Consider the following 21526-nt stretch of genomic DNA (forward strand, 5'->3'; position numbering starts at 1 on the left):
AAACTCATACAAGGAAACAAGCATTATTTAAATTTTTTAAAATACAAAAGTATATATTAAGCACTATTAATATATTTCTATGTATTTTCTGAATTTTTGTATATATGTTCAGGTCTGTGTGGGCAATGCACATGTGACTGTATTAGGATTTATTTTTTTGCCCAACTGGAACCATATAATATATAATTATTAGAAGCTATTTATTGTAAATCTATACTCTTTTATGGTAAACGGATTGCAGTAAGGGTTCCAGTTTGTCTTCCTGTATCCATGCTTATTAGTAAGCTTTCAAACTCACTTTGAACTTGGCAATATGACATTCATGGGACAACAGCAACTAGGATGACTGGAGAGACTTGAAAAGTGTTTGGGCATTGAGTCTAGCTTTCTTGTTGCTGTTGGGACAGCAGAATCACCAAGGAAAAAGCCTAGGCTAACATATTGGAAGATGAGGAATTAGGTCAAAAAGCCTATAGTTCTTATTCTCTTTGACATAGCATAATGCTATTTTGCATTTATTTCTAGGATGCTCAAAAAGTGTTTTAAATTGACTTCCCACATGTTGCTGACATCCTCCTCATTTGAATTTTCCCTTTTCTCCTAAAATCATAACTCTTTAAATCAGGATGATTTTTTTCCCTATACCTGTTGTTTTATACCAACAAACCTTTAGTAAGCATTTACGAGACACCAGGTCTTGTATCAGAATCTGGGATAAGAGAGGAACCTAAAGAAGCTCACAGCTGAATAGAATAGATAGAGTCATATGAAAATTCATGAAAATAACATAAATAATATAACAGGAATTTTCCTTAGAGATTTCTAAAGGGCAAAATCAAATTCCATTTAGATACCACCTCCAAACCTGACACAATGATAAAAATGTTCTTTGAACTGCCCAGGAATGGAATTGCTTAGTTCCCATCTTCAGATTTTGTTGATATCAAATTAAGGCCTATGTATACTCTGTTGGTACTGCATATATAGCATTAAAGATCTAAATTATAGAAATGGAATTGTTGGTGGTTAGAAGGGCCCCCAATATCTGTGTTTTATCATGAATCATTCTTTGTTCATCTAGAAGTAGACTCACTACCCAAATCTGACAGACGTTCCTGTGGCACTCACTGGTGGGTAGAATATCTCTGTATTCCCAGATTCTGAGCCCAGCAGTTGTTCCATAATTGTTTGCAAATGAATGACTATAAGACTGACGATTCTATGACTTTTTTTTTTTTTTTCATTTTTGTCTCATCTGTACAATGATGAGTTCCTATCAGGGTAGTTATCTAGGTTGGGGAAGAATGAAACCAAGAGATGGAGGACCCTCTTCCTTCAGCTCATTCTGCAGTTGAGAAGAGAGTGATGAGAAAAATCAATATTTTCCAGTCTGTTAGGAGCATTTAATTAACACACTCTTCAGATGCTGGAAAATTCACATGCTGCCATATCAGATTAACCAGCTCCAGCAAATCATAAAGGGTTATTAAGAGAAGGGAAACGACAATGCCTTTCACAAAAAGGCAGTGAATGTAAAATCTCTGGCTTTGTGTTTTTGATGATTCTCAAGTTGATAAATGACTATGACCTCAGTATGAGCAATGACAAGCTTCCTGTGGGAGGCCGTAGAGGCCTCACAGATACCTCTCAGTGACCTGCAATTACGGTTCGGCAACCCATCTCATTAGTGCTGCTACCTCGCATGGACCAGATTCTACACTCAGTGTCGGTTTGCAGGGTTTGGCCTTTGTGCTTGCGGCACATATCAGGTACCAGGTGTGTCATTGAGGGGGATCCATTCTAATGAGAGCCACAGGGCTCACAGCCAAGGACTCCTCTCAGTGACTCTTTAAAAGGTGTTTACTAGGAATATAATACAGCAAACAAACCTATGAAATCCTATAAGGAAAATAACATTTTCTGCTTTGGTTTCAACCCTTCTATGACAACTCAATTGATGTTTATTAAACTCGTGTGTTCTCAAATTGAGATGTAGTCAGTCGTGGTTTTCACAAAACTGGCATTTTCCTGAAAATGTGAATGGGTAAAACACTGTTTAGGAGATTAAGTATTATGTTAGCCTAAAGTTTACCCACCAAAGCTGAAAGGATGCAGCCTGGTTAGGGATATCTTATCACTATTGAATAGTTAATAAATTAATAAAACAGAGAAGTAAATGTTCCATTGGCAAGGCTAAAAATTCAAATCTGTTGTATCTGAATACATTTTGAGTAGAAATGGCTGAGTAGAACACAATTATTCCTAATCTATTTAAGATTTAGGCTTCAACTGTTCATTTAACTGGACGCATTTCCTCCTGAGTACTCTGTGTTTAGAGAAATCACATTTTCAGTTCTCTCAGAATAGCCAAATGGTTATTCTTTGCTTCAGCTCATTTGGGAGATACTTCAGTAATGCATATTTCCAACTGGAGTTAATTTAATGTTGCCTAACACTGAGAGGAAAACAAAAATAAGTATGAAAACCAGGAACTCTGTATTTTAAAAGCCACTGATACTTAATGCTGCCTCAACTTATGTAAGAGTTCCTGACTCTCCCTTTCTCCCTCCATTTGTTACTACTTATCTTCAAAAACAATTAAAACAAAATCCTCAAATCTAATGCACTTTTTGTAACAATTTTAAGATTTTTGGGGCCAGCACTGTGGCATAGTGGGTGAAGCCACTGCCTGCAGTGCCGGCATCCCATATGGGCACTGGTTCAGGTCCTGGCTGATCCACAGCCAATCCAGCTCTCTGCTATGTCCTGGGAGGGCTGTGGAGAATGGACCAAGTCCTTGGACCCCTGCACCCACATGGGAAGCCTGGAGGAGGCTCCTGGCTCCTGGTTATGGAGCAGCTCTGGCTAGCTCTGGCTATTGCAGCTGTCTAGGGAGTGAACCAGTGGATGGAAAACCTCTCTCTATCTCTCTGCTTCTGCCTGTGACTCCATCTTTCAAATAAATAAAATAAATTTTAAAAGAAAAGATTGTGAAGCTGCTACCCCTCATCCCATGAAGGGTTTGGGAATACTCTGAATTTAAATAAAAAGCCAGAAACATCTGTCATTAAAGAAAATAGGTTGCACATCCTGGCTGCCGTTTAGTTAAATGGCCTTGGACAACCTTGAGTGTTGTCTTCCAGTTTCCAGTTCATTTTGTAAATCGAAGTTATTAACCTCAAAGGGTATAACAAACCTCCCAGAATTCTTGTAAGAGTTAAATCAAATAATTCACATGAAAATCACTTGATAAGATATAGCGTGTAATAAAAGTGAAGTTATCATGGAAATGATGGCCAATGTTGAGATTATAAAGACACATCTGACAGTTCTATAAAGACTACATTGAATAGGCCGTCCATTGAGAACAAATGCAGATCCTGAACTAGGTTGCTGGTAGAAGAATGGAAGCATGAGCAATTTGTAAAATGTTTTGAGAAAGTGGAACCATTAAGCTTTGTGGCATGAGTGGATGCTCTGGTGTTGGGGGAAGAGGCATCAAAGATCTTCAAAAAGCTTTAACATTTAATCCCTTTAGAACTCCTTTTAGAACTCCTTAGTGATTTGACATGCAGCTGGCTTATGCTTAGCAGTCAGGACTCACTTTTGGAGATTTATATTTCCATTTTGTTTTCCAGTGTTGTAATGAAATGCTTGTCTATTGTTCCTTTATATGCCATGATATTTCATGCTTCTGGAATCTCTTAATTCTGTTCTGCAATGTCTCTCCCTATCCTCTTTCCTATTTTCTTCCTTCCTCTAACCTCACTCCAATTCACCTTTTATAACTTTACCCCAAGCCACAATTTCCAGAAAGTCTTCCCCTTGTCACCTTTGAAACAGTTGTAAGCTCTTTATTTATTCACTTGTTACACTGTATTGTGACATATTGTCCTTTTTTTCCCATCTGTAAGGCTATACTATAAGTTCATTGAAGGCAAAGATCCCATCTTAGTATTTTCTGAGGTAGTGACTAACTGGTTGACAAGAACAATCTAAGAGTCTCCTTGACACCTGATTTTTTTCAAAGAGTTTTTGTTATTAAACTAGTGTCTTTCACCTCTCAACCTGAGAGGTTTGGTTGTTATGATAGTGGAAATAGGACTCTGAAATACACATTTACTTTGTCAGCTGGGTCTATTATGTGCTCTGCTGAAGCGGGTGGGAAAGAGAGAGAGAGAGAGAGAGAGAGAGAGGGAGAGGAAGAGGGAGAAATTGATTTTGCATTTTTCACCTTCTATTGCATTTTTTGTTTGTATGTATAGCCTGTCTTACTTCTCTTTCTACATCGGTAATGGGGCCAGGCCCTTATAGATCCTTTTATCTTCCTCAGTAGATATGTACATACAAGGCTGTATGTCTACTTATCTATCTACCTATCTATCCACCCACCATCTATTTCTTTTTTTTTTTAAGATTTATTTTATTTATTTGAAAGAGTTACAGAGAGAGGTAGAGACAGAGAGAGAGGTCTTTCATCTGCTGGTTCACTCCCCAGATAGCTGCAATGGCCAGAGCCGCGCCGATCCGAAGCCAGGAGGACTTGGGCCATCTTCTACTGCTTTCCCAGGTCATAGCAGAGAGCTGGAGTGGAAGTGGAGCAGTCAGGACTAGAACCGGTGCCCACATGGGCTGCCAGTGCTTCAGGCCAGGGCGTTGACCTGCTGTGCCACAGAGCTGGCCCCCCACCATCTATTTCAATATCTATACCTTAACCTGTCTTTCACACAACACAAATTGAATTACACCAATATTTGTTTGCCTTTGATTCAGTGTTCACTTATTTCTGTTGACTCCATCTGTGTAATTGTCTATTTTATGAAATTATTATTTTTGTATCCCTGCTTGAATGCCCTTCCATATCAAAATTCTTCAAAATCACCTCAGATTGTATTCTTTAAAATCTTACTGAAGGTACGGGCGATTGGAGCAGCAGTTAATGCTCCTTGGACTGCTTTCATGCCATGTTGGTGTGCGTAGGTTCTAGAACCAGCTGCACTGGTGATTCCTGCTACCTAATAATGCAAGCCCTGGGAGGCAGTGGCAATTGCTCAAGGTCCTGAGTTCCTGCCTCCCATGTGGCAGATGGAGTTCCAGGCTCTTAGCTGCAGCTTGGCCCAGCCCTGGCTGTTGCAGCCATTTGGTGGGTGAACCAGCAGATGGAAGATCTTTGTCTGTCTTTCAAATAAAATCAAAAGAAGTTAATAAAATTTTTTTTAAAAAAACCCTTACTGAATGCTGAGAATGTTCATCTTTTTTTTTTCCTATTTTACAGTGTTTACAGCATTTTTGTGTATATTTTTATCTCTTAATACCCATTGTTCAAATCATTTTATTTAAGGAGAAAATTGATGAGAACAATAAACTCTACACAATTTTGTCTCCAATAAAATAGGAGCTCCTAGTGCTAGGATATCATTTTTGTTACATGTAAAGTCCTAAAACAGCATCTTTGATGGAGTTAGAAGATGGAAGTGAAGAGAGTTTTGGCATATGCAAGATGGTAGGTGAAGGGAAAGGAAGGATACTGAAGAATCCTTTTGCCAGCCAAACTCACTGGGAGGAGGTGGCAAATGCTTCAGATGGCCTGCCCTGTGCCCTGTCAACAAACAAGTTGCAAAACACTGACTTAGATATTGTTCTTCATAATCAAAAACCTTTCTAGGAAATCCCCTTTCCTGTGATTGACACATGCTTAACAACACGGTCTAAAACAACAGGCAGACAAAGCTAAAGTAATCCAGTCACCGGTTGTTCTCAATAAGCTTTCTTGTTTTGTGTTGGAAGGCCTGAAGAGCATCTCTCTTTATTAGGACAGTTTTTAATAGGATGCTATCAAAAGACAATGTATAAACAATAGAAGAGACTGATGGAGGGGAAAATGATTTGGGTGGTGGGTGAGAACAGAGAGACCAGCGTTTTCAAAGTGAGCTTGGCAAGTTGGCTTCCTGCAGTTTAATGAAAATATCTGCATAGGCCAAACCCTGTCTTTGGTTTGAGCTAAATGCATTTCCTTTGGTGGTGATGGAAGAAAGAGGCGGCAGATGATGAAGCAGAAATTACATGCCAGAGCCTCCTTAGAAATACTGCAGGCGTGGGTCTGTAACTATATGAGAGGCACTGTGTAGGCTGAGGATGAAAAAGAACAGTGTGTCTCCATTCTATTTCCGGCCTTACAAATTTCTGATTTTTTTTTTGCAGCTATCTAAGAAAAATTTGATATTGTTGTTGTCTAAGCACATTTAAACTTCAGCTGAAGTAACTGCCAAGTGATTCATGCCCATGTAGGTGAATATAACGATTGTATCTGGAGCCCCAGAGCGCCATTTTCATTTCACTTTAAATAAAAAACAAAATGTATCTATGTCAGTCAGTGCCCTTCTGGTGTACTCAGAGGTATCAAACAGGCTACAATTATGATTGTGAAGTGATTGTGTCACATTGGAGGAAGGTTTATTGCTTTGGAGTCTGCTAGGCAGTAACACATTCTGTTTCATATTACTCTTTATATCATTGTTTGGCTGTGACTAGAATAATCAAATGGCATCAAATGCTGTCAAATTCAATTTACAGTATTTTTCATTGAAGCGGGCTTTCTGCATTATATTTCCTGTTTTCCCTCTCTCTATAGCTGCCATGGAATAGGCCCTGCAATCATCAGCTTTATTTACAAAACCAACAGAGTGAAGCCACGTCCTGCTCTCTAACAGATACTTTATTTCCCTTTCTTCAGGCTAGGAATTTGATGTGGTTTTCTCATACAATTAGCATTAAGTAGATGAAAGAAAACTATTTCAACAGGATGGGCATTTTAGAGCCTGCACTAATGTACTCAGCGTAAAATGTAAATTCACATTAGCCATTTTTACACGTTCATGTGTATTTGAATCAGAAATATTATTCTTCAAATTAATGTTTGCTGAGAAGAAATTTGGCCTGCTCATTTTCAGTAATGGCATTTACATTTACAGAACGCGACAGTGCTTTCTCCTTTCACCATTTTCCTATAGTGTCTCAGCGCGCGTGTTGCTGAATGGATCAGAATCAAAGGGTTCCAACATCGGAAGTGGTTAGAGGAGGCTGAACTAAGTTTCCCTGTGAGTCCAACAAGAGAAGGCATGGGAGACACTAACAAGGACGCGAGAGCGTGGGATGAGACTCCAGGAAGAAATGGGCTGTGCTTTGTGTGTTGAATGTGAATGCACGTCTTCTGGAGTGTGGCTTGCCATTTGTGAGGCCAGGGTGTCTGCCCGTGCCCTGGCTTTCTGTCATAGACAGCGAACTCTCAGTGGAGAGAGTCTTTGCCTCCTGAACTCTGTTAGCATTTCACTTTCTCCTTCCCTCCTCATCTCTCTCCCTCTCTCATTCTCTTTCTCTCCTTCCCTCTCTCCCCCTCCCCGTCTTCCTCCCCTTATTCACTGTTTATTTGAAGAAAACAAGTGGGGCAGGCGTTTGGCAGAACAGCTTAAGGTGCTGCTTGCATCTCATATTTGAGTATCTGGTTTAAGTTTGGCTTCTCCTTGGCTTCTGATCCAGCTTCCTGCTAATGTGCATCCTAGGAGGCATGAGGTAATGACTCAAGTACTTCATTCTTGCCCACTCAAGTGGGAAACCTGGATGGAATTCCATGCTCCTGGCTTCTGCCTGGCCCAGTCCTGGCTGTTGTGGGCAGCAGATATAATCAATCTCTCTCCCTCTCCCTCCCTCTCTTTTCCTGTTTCTGTCTGCCTTTCAAATAAAATGAAAATAAGCAAAAATAAAAGCTATTAAAAACACATTCATGTTGAACAGATGGCAATTCGATCAGAGAGCAAAATATCATTCCAATCACATCCATTGTGTCTCCGTCTCTCTTTCATTCTCTGTCTTCTCCATCTCTCTTGCTCCTCCTCCCTTTGCCCCATGCCCTCTTTCTGTCCTTTTTAGGGAGGGACTCTTAAGACATTCTGCACCTGATGATGAAAACGAGATAAACCATCTACTCTGCTGAGAGGAGACTCACTGAATGTGAAGGGGACAGGAGAGGAGAGCCCCTCTTTATGTGCACGAAAAGCTCAATCTTCGGAGACCAAGGAGGAGCCTTGGCAACCTCTACTTTTAAGGGATGCGAAGTACTAGAATTCTGGTTCCAGATCTGTTTTCTCCTCTGGATATGTATGTGAGCCCCTGCAGAGGTGGCAAGCGTTTGTACTGCCAAGGGCCATTTGGATTATCATCACATCATTTGTGGGCCATACAAAATGATCAGCTTAAAAATTAGCCTGCTATAGGTTTATTGAATTTCGAGCCCTGCCTGGAATTGCTTTGGAAGAACCACACCAAATGATTCACTGGCCTTATCCGGTCCCCAGGCTGGACGTTCTCCACCCTGGCCTACAAGATGGCCCTACCCGTTCTTGATACATCAGGCTCTGTGGGCTCCGAGGTCTCAGCTTTCTATCTGATCTCATCCAAACATGTGGTGTAGGTGTGGCATTTTTTTCATCATGTATACAAGTTTCCAGCAGCAGCAGTCTTAGTCCTCACTAGTTGGTGCTTTGGAAAATAATAACATACTAATGCCCATTCATGCCCTTAAGGAAATAAAAAATGTATTGGATTCTACAATCCTGGAATAGGTAACATTTGTAAATCACTTCAAATAATAAGCACAGCCCATCTTACCTGTGAATAAAGTAGCTGATGATGACTCCATTTGGTTTTTTAGGTGGCTTCCATTTAACCTCTATGCAGGCTGACCCCAGTGCTTTAAGAACAGGAGAATTCAGGTCCTTTGGGGCTGCTTCAGATGTTTTGGCAAACACCCCACTGCTAACTCCACAACTTCCTTGAGAAAAAAAATGAGATGTTTAGTAAGTTTATCAAACAAGCAAAGTCAGTTACATATGCATACAGAAGGAGGAAGATAGGAAAATCATTTTGTCTGACCATTTGTGTACATGTTTGTTTATTTAGTACTGACCAGTGCTATAAATACTTCTAGGTTTTTGGACATCTACATAGTGAATTGCTTGTGTAAAATCCATCAATTAAATACATATTTATATACTTGCCTAAACTGAAGTTTCTCAAGTTTATTGCAGTCATTCTTATGAGCAGGTGATCATATATGTCAATTTCACAAATGTGTGTATTACCTACACAATTGGAATTAGTAGTATTTTAATGACATTTTATTTTTGCTAATATTTGAAACCAATGAAGCTGCTCTTGAAATACACAGGAATAACTTAATTTGAAGTATATTTTTACTTCATAGCAGTTTCAGGGATATGGAGATGCAAAAGTTGACTTGACATTTAAATCATGAAAAATCAATTTGAAGTCATTTCCATGTTGATCAGCTGAGGACCAGATCATGGAAAGTGATACCCTTCAAACAAAAAGTGCCATGGTCTGGTTTGTAGACAGAAGTGGAAGCACTGACTCACAATTTTTGATATGAATGCAGAATGGCAAAATGGCAGACCTTTAGTCCTCCCCAGCTCCATGGGAACTGGCACTTATTTGGAAACCAAAGTTCCTAAGGACGTGTAGAGCAGGAGTTTCAACTACATATAGAGTATAAGATTAGTAAAATAATCTAAGGTTAAGTAAGCTGTTTTGTATGCCTATAGGAGCTATATCTTTTCCTCATTTTGCACATATATAATTATATCAATCATCACATACAAGGATACTTCAAAAAGCTCATGGAAAACAGAATTAAAAGATAAGTTTATTTTATGGTGAAATTTCTTTGGAATGTGTGCATTTTTTTACAATATGTATTTCCATGAACTTTTTGAATACCCCTCATATATCTCATATCCATGCATATATATTAATATATCTGTTCATATTAATTTCTGTTTAATATGGAATGGAAAGAAAACAATGTGCAGCTCTCTTGATTGTCTGGTTTTCTCTCTTAAATCTCAGTTTAAATTTAATCAATTATCCACTTGGAGGGATGAAGGCAATGGAGAGGCTCTTCCTTAAGAAAGCATGTGTTGATGTTGATTTCACCGATCACTAGCCTAAGCCATGAAACTCAAGGTGACAATGTATTTACAAAAAATAGGGCTCAAGAAAGCACTGTAAAATTTTTAAGATTCATTTGGATATAATTCAACTTTAAAATAATTTCTCCATTTCCCTTCTTGAAAACAATTTAAATAAAACTAAGGTGAATACATTTTCTATGAAATTTTTGTAATACTCATTTTGTTTTATATTACTGATGACCTGTATGTGAGCTAGGTGTTTTTCTTTTAAAGGGTCTTATAAAACAAGACTTTGCAAAACCACCATTTTAATATATTTAAATATTCATGATTTAATGTGCAGAAATGCATAATGCTTCACTCGAAGCCAGGCTTTGATTTTTCTGGGTAAACAGTCCACTACAAATAAGAAATGAAATGTTAGTCTTTGTATTTGTACTGAGAATCTATTCCTTTTTAATGAAAAATTTTTATGAAATACTTTTTCATAAAAGCCAAGGCCAAATGACTGAAAGACTTTCACCGTTCTGACAAGCTTGTATTCTTATCTCATACTGGGTGAATGGAGCCAAATTTTCCAGGAGGGTGGACTGACGATGACCAATGGAGAAGGTCACAGGACTGACATTTCCATCATTGAGTAAGACATTGTACTCCACGGGAATCTGTGGGATGAGAATCCCTAGAGAGAGAGAGAGCAAAAGAGAGACAGAGAAAGAGAGAGAATGTATGTTTGTTATACAGAATAAAAATATGTTTGTCCTTTAAGACCCATGTATATTCATAATTTTGTAAAAAAAGACAGATTATTGCTTAAAATAGTGATTAAAATCTGCATGAAACTTGAATTGGAAAATGTTATAATGTATATTTCAAAAGTATGAAATGTGCATCACCTATTTTCAAAAAAAAAGTATAACAGTTTTATTCAAAGGTATACTGCATTGGCAAATAAAATGAAGGCACATTTCACTTAAAAAATATGAGGCAAATAGAAATGGTGTTATATATTTTTCCTAGGCATACTTGCTCTTAAAGTACATAAAAACACAACACCAGTTTTGCTTGTGACAATAATTTTTCTGTAGAGCATTGTGTATGCATCCTTTCTGACACAGATCCTTGACATAATAGCCCATAAAATATCCAAATCAGAGTCACCTAGAGAATCCCCCACGCATTAATTATTGAGTCAGGACAGTCCACTCTGTCAGTGAGCCTTACAGACCTTAAGTACACATGAAATTTTGGTCCAGTAATTATCATTTTTCACAATTGCTTCCAAAAGTAAAGAGCTCTTGTTTAGCCTCTTCACAACCTATTCATATAATTAAACACCTATTAAGTTTTATTTAATTCAAGTAAATACTTTACTTGTTCACAAACAACAAGCATACTTTTCAAAGAAGAGAAAAGGAGCTTTAAATGAAGAATATAATGGACTTTCCTGATAAATTTTTTCATTGATCTGAGAATGTATAACACTTATGGGCTTAGCTACCTACCTTTGCTATACTTAAATAAACTTGCCTTTATTATAGAAACAGTGAGATGTACCACTGAGAAAACAGTATAGGACTCAATAACGCAAGGGAGTTGAGCTCTAAAGAATGAAATCTGGTGTTGCTTTTTGTAGAAGTAGGCCAAGTGATCAGGGCATAGAAAAATGACTACAATTCCAGGATGCTCAAAATTGTGTGTATGATGGAGTCTCTGAAGGACCAATCAATTGATTCATTTGTAAAGGTGTTAGATTGTGCTGAATTTGATACTTCAGACTGAGAATTTTTATTTGAAATTGAGAGCATCCTAGTTAAGCTATGTATTACACTTTCCTAACAGCTTAAACTATTATCTTTCTATTGATACCTAAATTCTTATTTCTGGTTTTGAATCTCACATGCATCCCAGATTTGTATTTTTAACAGCCTACTAGATATTTCCTCAAGAATCTTCCACAGAGACCTCAATCTCTACAGATACAAACCAGAATTAGTTACATTTTACATTCCCTAAACCTTTTTCCCCCAGGTTTTCTCTTCTCATTCAGTTGTCCATAATACCATGCTCATATTTCCCTATACTGGAGGCCTTAGTGTAAGATTGTTAGAGTAGATCACACTTTCTTAATTCCCTAACTCAAGTGACCATTATACTTTATCAATTATTTCTTCAAAGAATGTTTAGCTTTATATATATAGTCAGCAACAAGGAGACACTGAGAGAATTAATAGGAACCAACTCATTGGAGGAAGATATCACTGCTGGGAGGTAAACAGTGGATGAAAAACATGAGAGGCAGGAGTAGTTGAAACTACAATGGTTGAAGGAGTAACACCAATAACATCATTTCACTGCATTCCTGTGCTCTCCCAGGCACCACACATTTTCTCCTTCAAAGCCTCAAGAACACAAACTTCATAAAGTTAGGGACTTTGTCCTCCTTTCTCCTGCAGTTCCAGTGCCTAGATTTTAGCACAGTCACAGTTTAATGAAGGGAAACAGATGGAGTGAATGAATTAACCCTTAGGACAACACTGGAAGAAAAATATTACTAGACTTTTTTGAAAAAGATATGAAAACAAAGACTCAGCAAATGTAATTAACTTGTTCCATATTGAATATTGATTAATTTTGTATCAGGCCCAGCTGATACTAAATATGCTTTCATATGCTTTCTCTTGATAGTGGTTGTTGGATTAGGACAAGTGGGGAACACGATAAGACAGTTTGGAGAGATGCATGCAGATGGACAGAATAGGTCTTGGCGACTGATTTGATTCAGGGAAATAAATGCTTGACCATCAGACTTGTCATTAAGGGCGTGAGCAGATTAAAAGTGGATTTTTCTTGTTCTGAAGACCAAGTTTCCGAACCTGGACATTGTTGGCTCATGTCAAAGGCTATTCAGAGACAAACAGCATAGCCTCTCTTTGGAATATCACTTTGAGTTGCAAAATTTGGGGAATGCATAATTTCCTATCTGAGCAAGGAAAACCAGTAGAATTCTACTTTTCTTCATTCAAGAAATTGTATGTGAGTTTTTCTTCCTAAAACACTGCAAAAAATTAAAGGAAAAAAAGAAAAGAAGGGAGGAGGAGGGAGGGTGAGAAGCATCATTATATGCTTAAAATTGTGTATATGAAAAACATAAAATCTGTTCTCTCTATATAAATAAAGAAAGAAATTTAAAAAAAGAATTTTAGGAGACATTCTTCAAAGCCAAGTTTTCAACCACCAGACAAAACTGGGAATGTTTTTACTGCTCTCAATAAGAATGCTGTAATTAAAATAAGTTTGAGAGTTGCATGAAGATAATTGATTATGCCTACAGAGATCATTTGAAACTCAGTTCATTAATGGGTCAGAAAAACCCAAGTATTATATTTGAGGTAAATTATGGAGCAATACAATCAGCCCTCCCCCTGACCCACAATTTCACTAAAAATGCTCTTGGGAGAGTGTCTTGTAGTAAGAGATTGGAAATGAGTTTGGGACCCTCTCAGTTTACAACTGACCTTACAGAAGAAAATTTGCTTATGGAAATTTTCATCCAGAGTTTCTTGGAATGTCATAGCATTTCACCCCACATTTTGGGCATTCCTCCTAACTGTTATCCTTAGTTCATAAAATAGTGGGGAAAAATTACTGCTTGCATCCACATATTTAAGATAAAATGGAGAAGGGAAGAACTGCCTGAACACTGAACTTATTAGGGTTAGCTTGTTTCAGCTCTCTCTTATATCTGGAAATAGAATAGCGTATCACTCAGAAGCCAATGAGATTAGCAGAAAACATTTTCCCAAATGACAAGTTGTATAACGTAGTATCTTTTAGAGTAAGACAAACACTTTGCTGCACAATGCAAAATTTGCATGAATTTTAAGAGAAAAAGCAAGATCTTGATGAAATCTCCAGTTTATAGTGATTGCTTTAGGCTCTGTTTTCAGTCCCCTTTGCTCCTGGTACAGAAACGTTTGACAAACACACATTTATGAAAAACATGCCGTCATCTAGCTGAACTGGACAAACCACAGGGTGCAGTGAGAGATGTCAAGACCTTCCTCTGCTCTTATTTCCCAAGTGGCCACTGGCAAGGGACGTGACATCTATGAATGCCACTTTCTTCATTTGTAAAATGATGATTGTAAAGAGTTGTGAGGACTCTAGTAGAAAAACAGACTAATACTTTCCTGTAACATTGAAAATGGTTAAGAAATAATAGACATTTTTACAAAACAAAAGGGAGAGGGACAACATGAAATAAAATATAACTCCCACAGTTTCCATGTGCCCTCAAACACTTATAAACACATTTTTCAAATACAGTTGCTATTTCAGTTACAACTATATATTATATTCATTCAACTCAATGTCTTAAACTTTTTAAAAATGTATTTACATTTAATTTGAAGGTCATCGTGATGTAGGGTTGTGGGGTTGTGGAGTGGGCCTGGCTGGCCAGGTAGAAGCCAGCACCCATAGCTCAATCCAGTTTCCCAGAGGAGTTTGGCAGGAACTCACATAGTTATCTTCTGCTGCCTCCCATGGTGTACATTAGCAGGAGGCTGGGTTGGAAGTGGAGGAGTTAGGACTTGAACCAGCCACTCTGATTGGGCTGATGGCTTCTCAAGAGGCAACTTAATCGCTGTGCCAAATTCCTGTCTTTTAAGTAAATGTCTTTACAATATTTTGTTTTCTAATTTTTAAAATTAAAATCTCCTATGAAGAGACTAGATGACTCACTCGCAGCAGTAATTTGGAATGTTCTTCCAAATTATCTGAGGCTGTTTCCCTTCAGTCTGTACCTACTGGTCTACTTCCAAGCTTTGTAGCCTTCAAAAGAAAACATTTCCTATAAAATGGACAGGCCTCCCCAGCTCAGAGAACAAAAGGGCACTTTCACTATGTTTCAAATAGAGACATAATCTTCATCTGGGTTTAAATACAACTAGCCAAAGCATGAACCTGGAGAATGTATTTTTCACATCTTGGTTAATCAGCAATAAATGTCCTCTACATCCACCTATGAGGTGTTGAAACAGAAAATGCTTCTGGAAGCTGCGAACGTGTCAAACATCGACATGCAGTTAGGAAAGAAGGCCTCCTCCACTGTCATCATTTACAGGGCTGTGACATGAAAGTCTCTGGTGTTCCTGCAAACCCTACACCATCTGCAATGAGTCTGAAATGACTGAGCCCCCTGGTATTCTGATGACTAAATGAAATGAAATGGGCATATTTGTTAGAGTCAGCTGGGAAGCCACACGACTTGGTTAGTTCCCGAGTTCATAAATTTATGTCAGAGCAAGAGGAGCACAGGAAGCTCAAGTGAACCAATTTACCCTAAGTGCAAATGGCAGTTTTGTTATTTGGTGTCAAAGTTACCAGTCGCACAATGACAAGCTGCCATAACACATTTTCTTGTTCACTAAAGAACAAGGGTTTCGTTGGTTAATATTCCTTGCAATGCTCCTTTTCATAATTTACAACAACTAGATGCTGATAGGTTATTTAACATTTATGAAGTTAAGATGTAATCAGAAAAACCCTGATTATCTTTACAAATAAAAAAGTTAAATTATTCAACTTTTTTTTTCTCGGTGGCTTCGTTTCACAGCAGGTGCATACTTTACAATGGGACAAGTCAATCAAATAATCCTTTTTTAAAATCTTTTTTTAGGAGCTGGAGCAGGAACAATCCTGAGAGGAAAACTATTCATTTGGTTTGATAGCCTCATTTGCTTTAAAACATGGGTTGTGCTTAACATACTGCTTTTAACAAATTGGTTTAAATTCTCCTCTGTATCAGTAGGGTGTCTTGATTATACCCCTTCGGGGTACGGAAGTGAAACAAACCTTCTTGAACACATTCACAACAATTGTACAGAAATTTGAAATAGGCTGTATAATAGTTCTCCCTTACTAGTTAGGAGAGACAATATCTCATCCCTCTTTGACATTTTTGCTATGTCCAGAGATATGCCTTGCCCCTTAGTGGGGCTCAGGAAACAATTTCATGTCAGCTAAAGGGACACAGCAATCAACTTTCTAAAAGGCAAATGAATTACATCCATGAAGGTTTGAGCTAGAAATGAAATGCCCCTGCAGGGATAGTGGATCAATTGCCTTGGAATTACATCGTTCTCATTCATATTTCCTGTATCAGTAGGATAGTTATTTTTTAACTTCTGAACTGGATCATAGATGGACCTCAAAGGATAATTTTCTTTCTGCATTGTTGGGGTAGAAAAGTGATGAGCACATATGGTTCAGTGGCATTGAACACTGGGTTTGAAGTCAGATCCATGTGGGTTGGATTTCACATCTGCTTGATGACTGGCCTAGATAGAATAGTGCAGATGGTTTATACTGACTTTTTCTGCTAGCAAATTGGGGGAAACAACTGGACAAGCTTGAGCTACTATGGGCATTAAATGAGATGTGTTAATCTCTCAGCAAAATGCCTAGAGTATATTAGACCTCAATAATGTAAGCTTTATTTATTATTATGCAAAATAAAATACTAATCATGAAAGTGAGTTTCACATTTTCTTTTTCACATTTTCTTCTGAAACTCATTACTCTGTTACTTGGTTTTTGCACTTAGGAATACTGAAGCAGTTGTCAATGTCAAAGCATCCCAGGTAATGCAACATGAATGCTTTAGAACGCCAATTTTGACTTTAAATGGGTAGTACCTGATCTACTATCCTGCAGCTTACGAGCTAACTGGATGCCAAGAGGCCTAATGTCTATTGAGAGGCAATATTGTGGCTAGCTAACCTTTAATCGAAACTTGATTAATAAAAAACATTTCTATACCTGAGCAATATTAATTAAAGTGAGTTCTCAGCAGAATTGTTGCCCTTTTTTTCTTTAAGTGACTAAGAGATAAATGTGAAAGGAAAAGCACCAGTATTTTGGTATTGTGCATTAAACCTAAATAACTCATCATCCTTCATGAGAAAAAGTATGCCTTGAGTGCAATGACATTGTTAATTAGAACATGATTAAGGGCTAGGATAGTTCGAAATAGAGTCATCATCTTGATAAATTGGAAACACTCATTATTATCTTCCGAGTTTAAATAATTTTGAATGTTTGGATTCTTAAACAGTAGGGATATCTATCTCCATTCTTTTATGGAGCAAGACATTTAAGTTCCATGAAGCATTTGCTTCCTAATTTTCTGTAATTCTTTACCCATTAAGGTGACATACATTCTTCACTCTCTTTAATATAAGTTTTTGTAAACCCTATTCCAAGACTCAGGCTGGTAAAAGGTGAGAAGGACTGTTGAGAAATAATTGACCTTGGTTTTATATATATTGCCTGTGGATCTGAAAAACAAAGGTGGTCATCTATTCCATGCTCATACAAAGTCTTACCATGCCACCTCTTACTTTACCTAGTAACAGTGCAAGGTAGGCATTAACATCTCCTTTAGCACGGAAAGCCAAGACACTGTGGCAAAAAATGACTTAAATGAAAGATCTCTGTGAGTGAGATCCCAGTGGAAAGAATGGGCCATCAAAGAAGGAGGTACCTTTCTCTGAAGGGAAGAGAGAACTTCCACTTTGATTAGGGCCTTGTCTAAATAAGGTCGAAGTTTGTGAACTCGAGAGGCTTCCATAGCCTTGGCAGCTCATCACAAGAGCCTCGGGTGATTACTAACATCATAAATAAGAGTGACAATTGGTAAATCAACAACAGGAGTCACTGTGCACTTACTCCCCATGTAGGATCTCTGTCCTTAATGTATTGTACTTGCAAATTAATGGTAAAACTAGTATTCAAACAGTACTTTATACTTCGTTTGTGTGGGTGCAATCTGTTAAAATCTTTACTTAGTATATACTAAGTTGATCTTCTATATATAAAGGTAATTAAAATGACTCTTAATGGAGAATGGGATGGGAAAGGGAGTAGGAGATGGGATTGTTTGCGGGAGGGAGGGTGGTAATGGGGGGAAAAACCGCTATAATCCAAAAGTTATACTTTTGAAATTTATATTTATTAAATAAAAGTTTTCTTAAAAAATCCCCTTTAATAGATGAGAAACCTGAATTTTAGAGAGATTGTGTTGTTTTCCTTGGCCACAGGTCAACTAAAGAGTAAGGCCCATTCCATATATGAACCAATATTTTTTCTGGAAGGTGAGCAAACTACATCAATAAGACAACATATAATCTTTGGAAAATGTGTATGTACCTGTTTGTCTTTAAATAAAGAATATGTGTGTGTGTGCGTGTGTGTGTGGTATGTATGTAGTGTTCAGCTAATGTGGAGGGAGGGTTGAGTTTTAACAGGAAATCAACTGTTCAAACAATTTTAAACAACAAAAAAAATCAAAATTTATTAAGACTTGCCTGCATGATACATTGTGCAAGCTTACCATTTTCTTCCTCCATTAATTCAGAAAGGATTTTATGAAGATATGTCAATTAGCTATCATCTGATTTGTAGGTACAAATGATACACAAAAGAGTCAAAATGTTGATTTTTTTTTAAGACTTGGAGTATTTGGCAATACTACTCCTGATATTTATCAAGCAATAATTCAGTAAAGTATGCCAGGATTTGCTTGGGAGGTAAGAGAATATTTACAAGCCTTTCAATACTGTCTTTGTAGAAATCTGACAAATGACTCCGCCTCTTCTCCCCTCTAACTACAATCTTCCTGCAGCTGGAATCTGGTTTTGTTAAGTCACACCTACTCCTTCTGGACTTTGGGATAGCAGGTGAAGATTTCTGGTTACTAATTCCTTCATGGTGTAGGAGATAATGGTTGCCAGGTGGATATTTTCCCTTCAGAGACTCACCAGTTTCCACAATGAATTCTTCTGGGTTTGACATACCCAGTAAAGCATTCTCCCATTTGTTTTTCACCAGTGCGTAAGCTTGTTTCTTGGCTCTCTGGGCTTGCAATTCAAAATGTACAGTTGATCTATCATAAGTCTGAGAAGCTTTAGGCAACAGATGAAAAGTTGGATTTGGATATAAGAGTTAAGCCAAAGACAGGAAGGAATTGCTCTTAAGAGGCAGTAGTACAGGACAGACTTGGGTTTGAATCCAGGCACTATTGTGAAACCTTAGATATGTAGTATGACTTCTTCAGGACTCAAGTTTCTTAACTTAATATGAGGATAAAGATATTACCTATCTCTTAGGTTTTCCATAAAAATCGCTTGAAGGCTGAAAAGTGATTACTAAATTGTACATAGTAAGAATTTAACAAATGACAAATACAATAATCAATCTGAAGGTATGTACACGACATTTGCATTCGGTCTCACTTTACTTTTCTCTTGGACATTGTCCCACATTTCCTATACCTTACCCCTTTTACTAGTAGGATTTATAAGCATGAACTAAGGCATGGCTTATTGATAGCATTGGAATAATAATTTGATAGTTGAAAATCCAGCTAATTGCCTGGATAATTTTCTGCTGCTATGCAATCACACACTTTTTTTCTGTTTTTATCCCAGCATCTTACCTAACATTATTTTATTCATACTGAACACAGAGCAAAATGGTGCATGAAAAAAATCAATCAACTTAACTACTATTTTGGCTTTGTATATTGAAGAGAAACTGGTTTGAATCATATTTTCAGATAATTATTATAAATGACCACTTCTGCTTGGTGTGTGTAATACATGGGTCCTAAACTTGGTAGCACATCAAAGTCATGTGCGGGAGCTTTAATAATACCTAAATTCCTTGGCTTCATTCCAGGAGAGTTTTATTCAGTGAATTTGGGGTTGAAAAACTGTCTTTACACAAGCTTTCTAAACTGTTCAATGTTCACCAAGATTCGGAAATTACAGGGATGTGTTGTTTTGCCCACTCTCCAGCTCTGCCTAGGATGCAGTCATTTTGTAATGGGAGAAAGAATGATAAATACCTAGACAACTCTGGATTGTGAACAAATAAATGACCTCCACTTCTAACAAGTTTGTTTTCTTTCTGTTTAAAATATATAGTTGTGACTATTTAGGAACAGAAAAATGTTTTTATTATCCAAATCAAAACACAGCATGAGGTACTTTTCAATAAAATCAGCTGTAGATTATACACAAGTCAAAATCATCTGGCTGTTTACTGAGTTCAAAATCCTTCTAGGCACCAGGAAAACAGTTTAATTTAAGATTTTAATCTTTCCATATATTACAGGGTTTCTGTAATGGATTTTGCGCGCCTGAAACTAAAAGATTGACAGGTCTGGATATTATAGATTTATTAACCATTGGTTAAATGGTCGGAGTTGGTGTGTATGCATTTCTACAATATCTCTAAGCTCAACTAGCATGAACAATTTCTACAAAGCCTGAGTTAGGCAAGAGTTAAGGTTATGTTAAACAAGCAAAAGTTGCATTTGATTCTGCAATGAAACTTTCCTAAATGAAAAACACATTAAGCATAAAAATGTGATGTGGAATCTAAAGAAAAAGTGACATGATGTTGGGAAATTCTAAAGAAGTCTCAGTAATTTACTAACCCAACTGGGCAATAAGCAGTTCTATGATTTTGAAAATGCCAGCTTTAGGAGCCAGCAAATATTGGAGCAAATAAATTTGTAAAATGAGTAATTGAAAGCAAAGATTTGTTTTTAAAACACTAATGATCACCATTTATAGAATAATATACAGAACCAGACAATGAATGCTAATTATATGAATGACTTAATTTAATTTTTGCAACAGCACAATCTGTGGGATACTTCTTATTTCCATTTTACAGGTGAAGAAAAATGAGACCTAAAGAGATTGAACTGGCTGTTGAAGGTCAGTTAATAGGTGGTACTACTGAAATATGAAGCTTAGCTTTCTTAGTCATCTTATTTACGGTATGTTAAAAGAAAGATATTTCCAGATCTACATGGAGCAAGCAGAGAGTCTTCAATCTAGCAGAGGCTATTTGTATGTGCAATGATGTTACAGTAATAGATAATTTGATAGACTGTGACACTTCCTAGGCTCATGGCAAGGAAATCATCACCTTAGCTCAGACTGGATTTTCCTTTATTGTTCTTCAAGAATCTGGGTTGTAGAAGACCCTGGTCAGAATCTGAGAAATCTCCAGTTAATTTGCTGAATCTGGTCTCAGATTGGCTCAATCCAGTCTCATTTTACTTTGCAATGCCAAAACACAGCTGCACTATAAAAATGTCAGGGAGAAATATGCTGAAAGGTCACAAGATAGCAATGCTTTCCCATGAAAGTGAAAATCAATTCTACAAAGGGGGCTCTAAGTTTGTATATCTCTCATGGCAGATTTGTCACTTCCTCCATTGAAATTAAGGACAGAGTTCAAGAATATTTATGCTCCTAAAACGTAGATATAGTTGATAGTACTTTATAACACATGCTGTCACTGATGATTAATTATTCCATTATGTGCTGTTTAATTTAACATGCTTTATATTTATTTTAAAACAAAAGTGGATAGAATAATATATATTTCATATCTTAGGGAAATACTTTTGTTTTTCTTATAAAGCTTGTGGTAAGGTTTCTCATGTAAACATGAGC

General features: G+C 37.3%; 1 protein-coding gene across 1 annotated transcript in view; it reads right to left on the minus strand.

Annotated features, from left to right (window-relative positions):
- Positions 1-21526, minus strand: part of USH2A (usherin) — an 855126-nt gene that overhangs the window by 107464 nt on the left and 726136 nt on the right. Inside the window, exons 58-59 of the mRNA XM_062211324.1 lie at positions 10510-10668; positions 8665-8827 (exon numbers count right to left, since the gene is read on the minus strand). Of these exons, the coding sequence (XP_062067308.1) occupies positions 8665-8827; positions 10510-10668 (322 nt within the window). The remainder of the gene's footprint in view (positions 1-8664; positions 8828-10509; positions 10669-21526) is intronic.

Source organism: Lepus europaeus, chromosome 14 (assembly GCF_033115175.1).
Source record: "Lepus europaeus isolate LE1 chromosome 14, mLepTim1.pri, whole genome shotgun sequence".
Classification (NCBI taxonomy): Eukaryota; Metazoa; Chordata; class Mammalia; order Lagomorpha; family Leporidae; genus Lepus; species Lepus europaeus.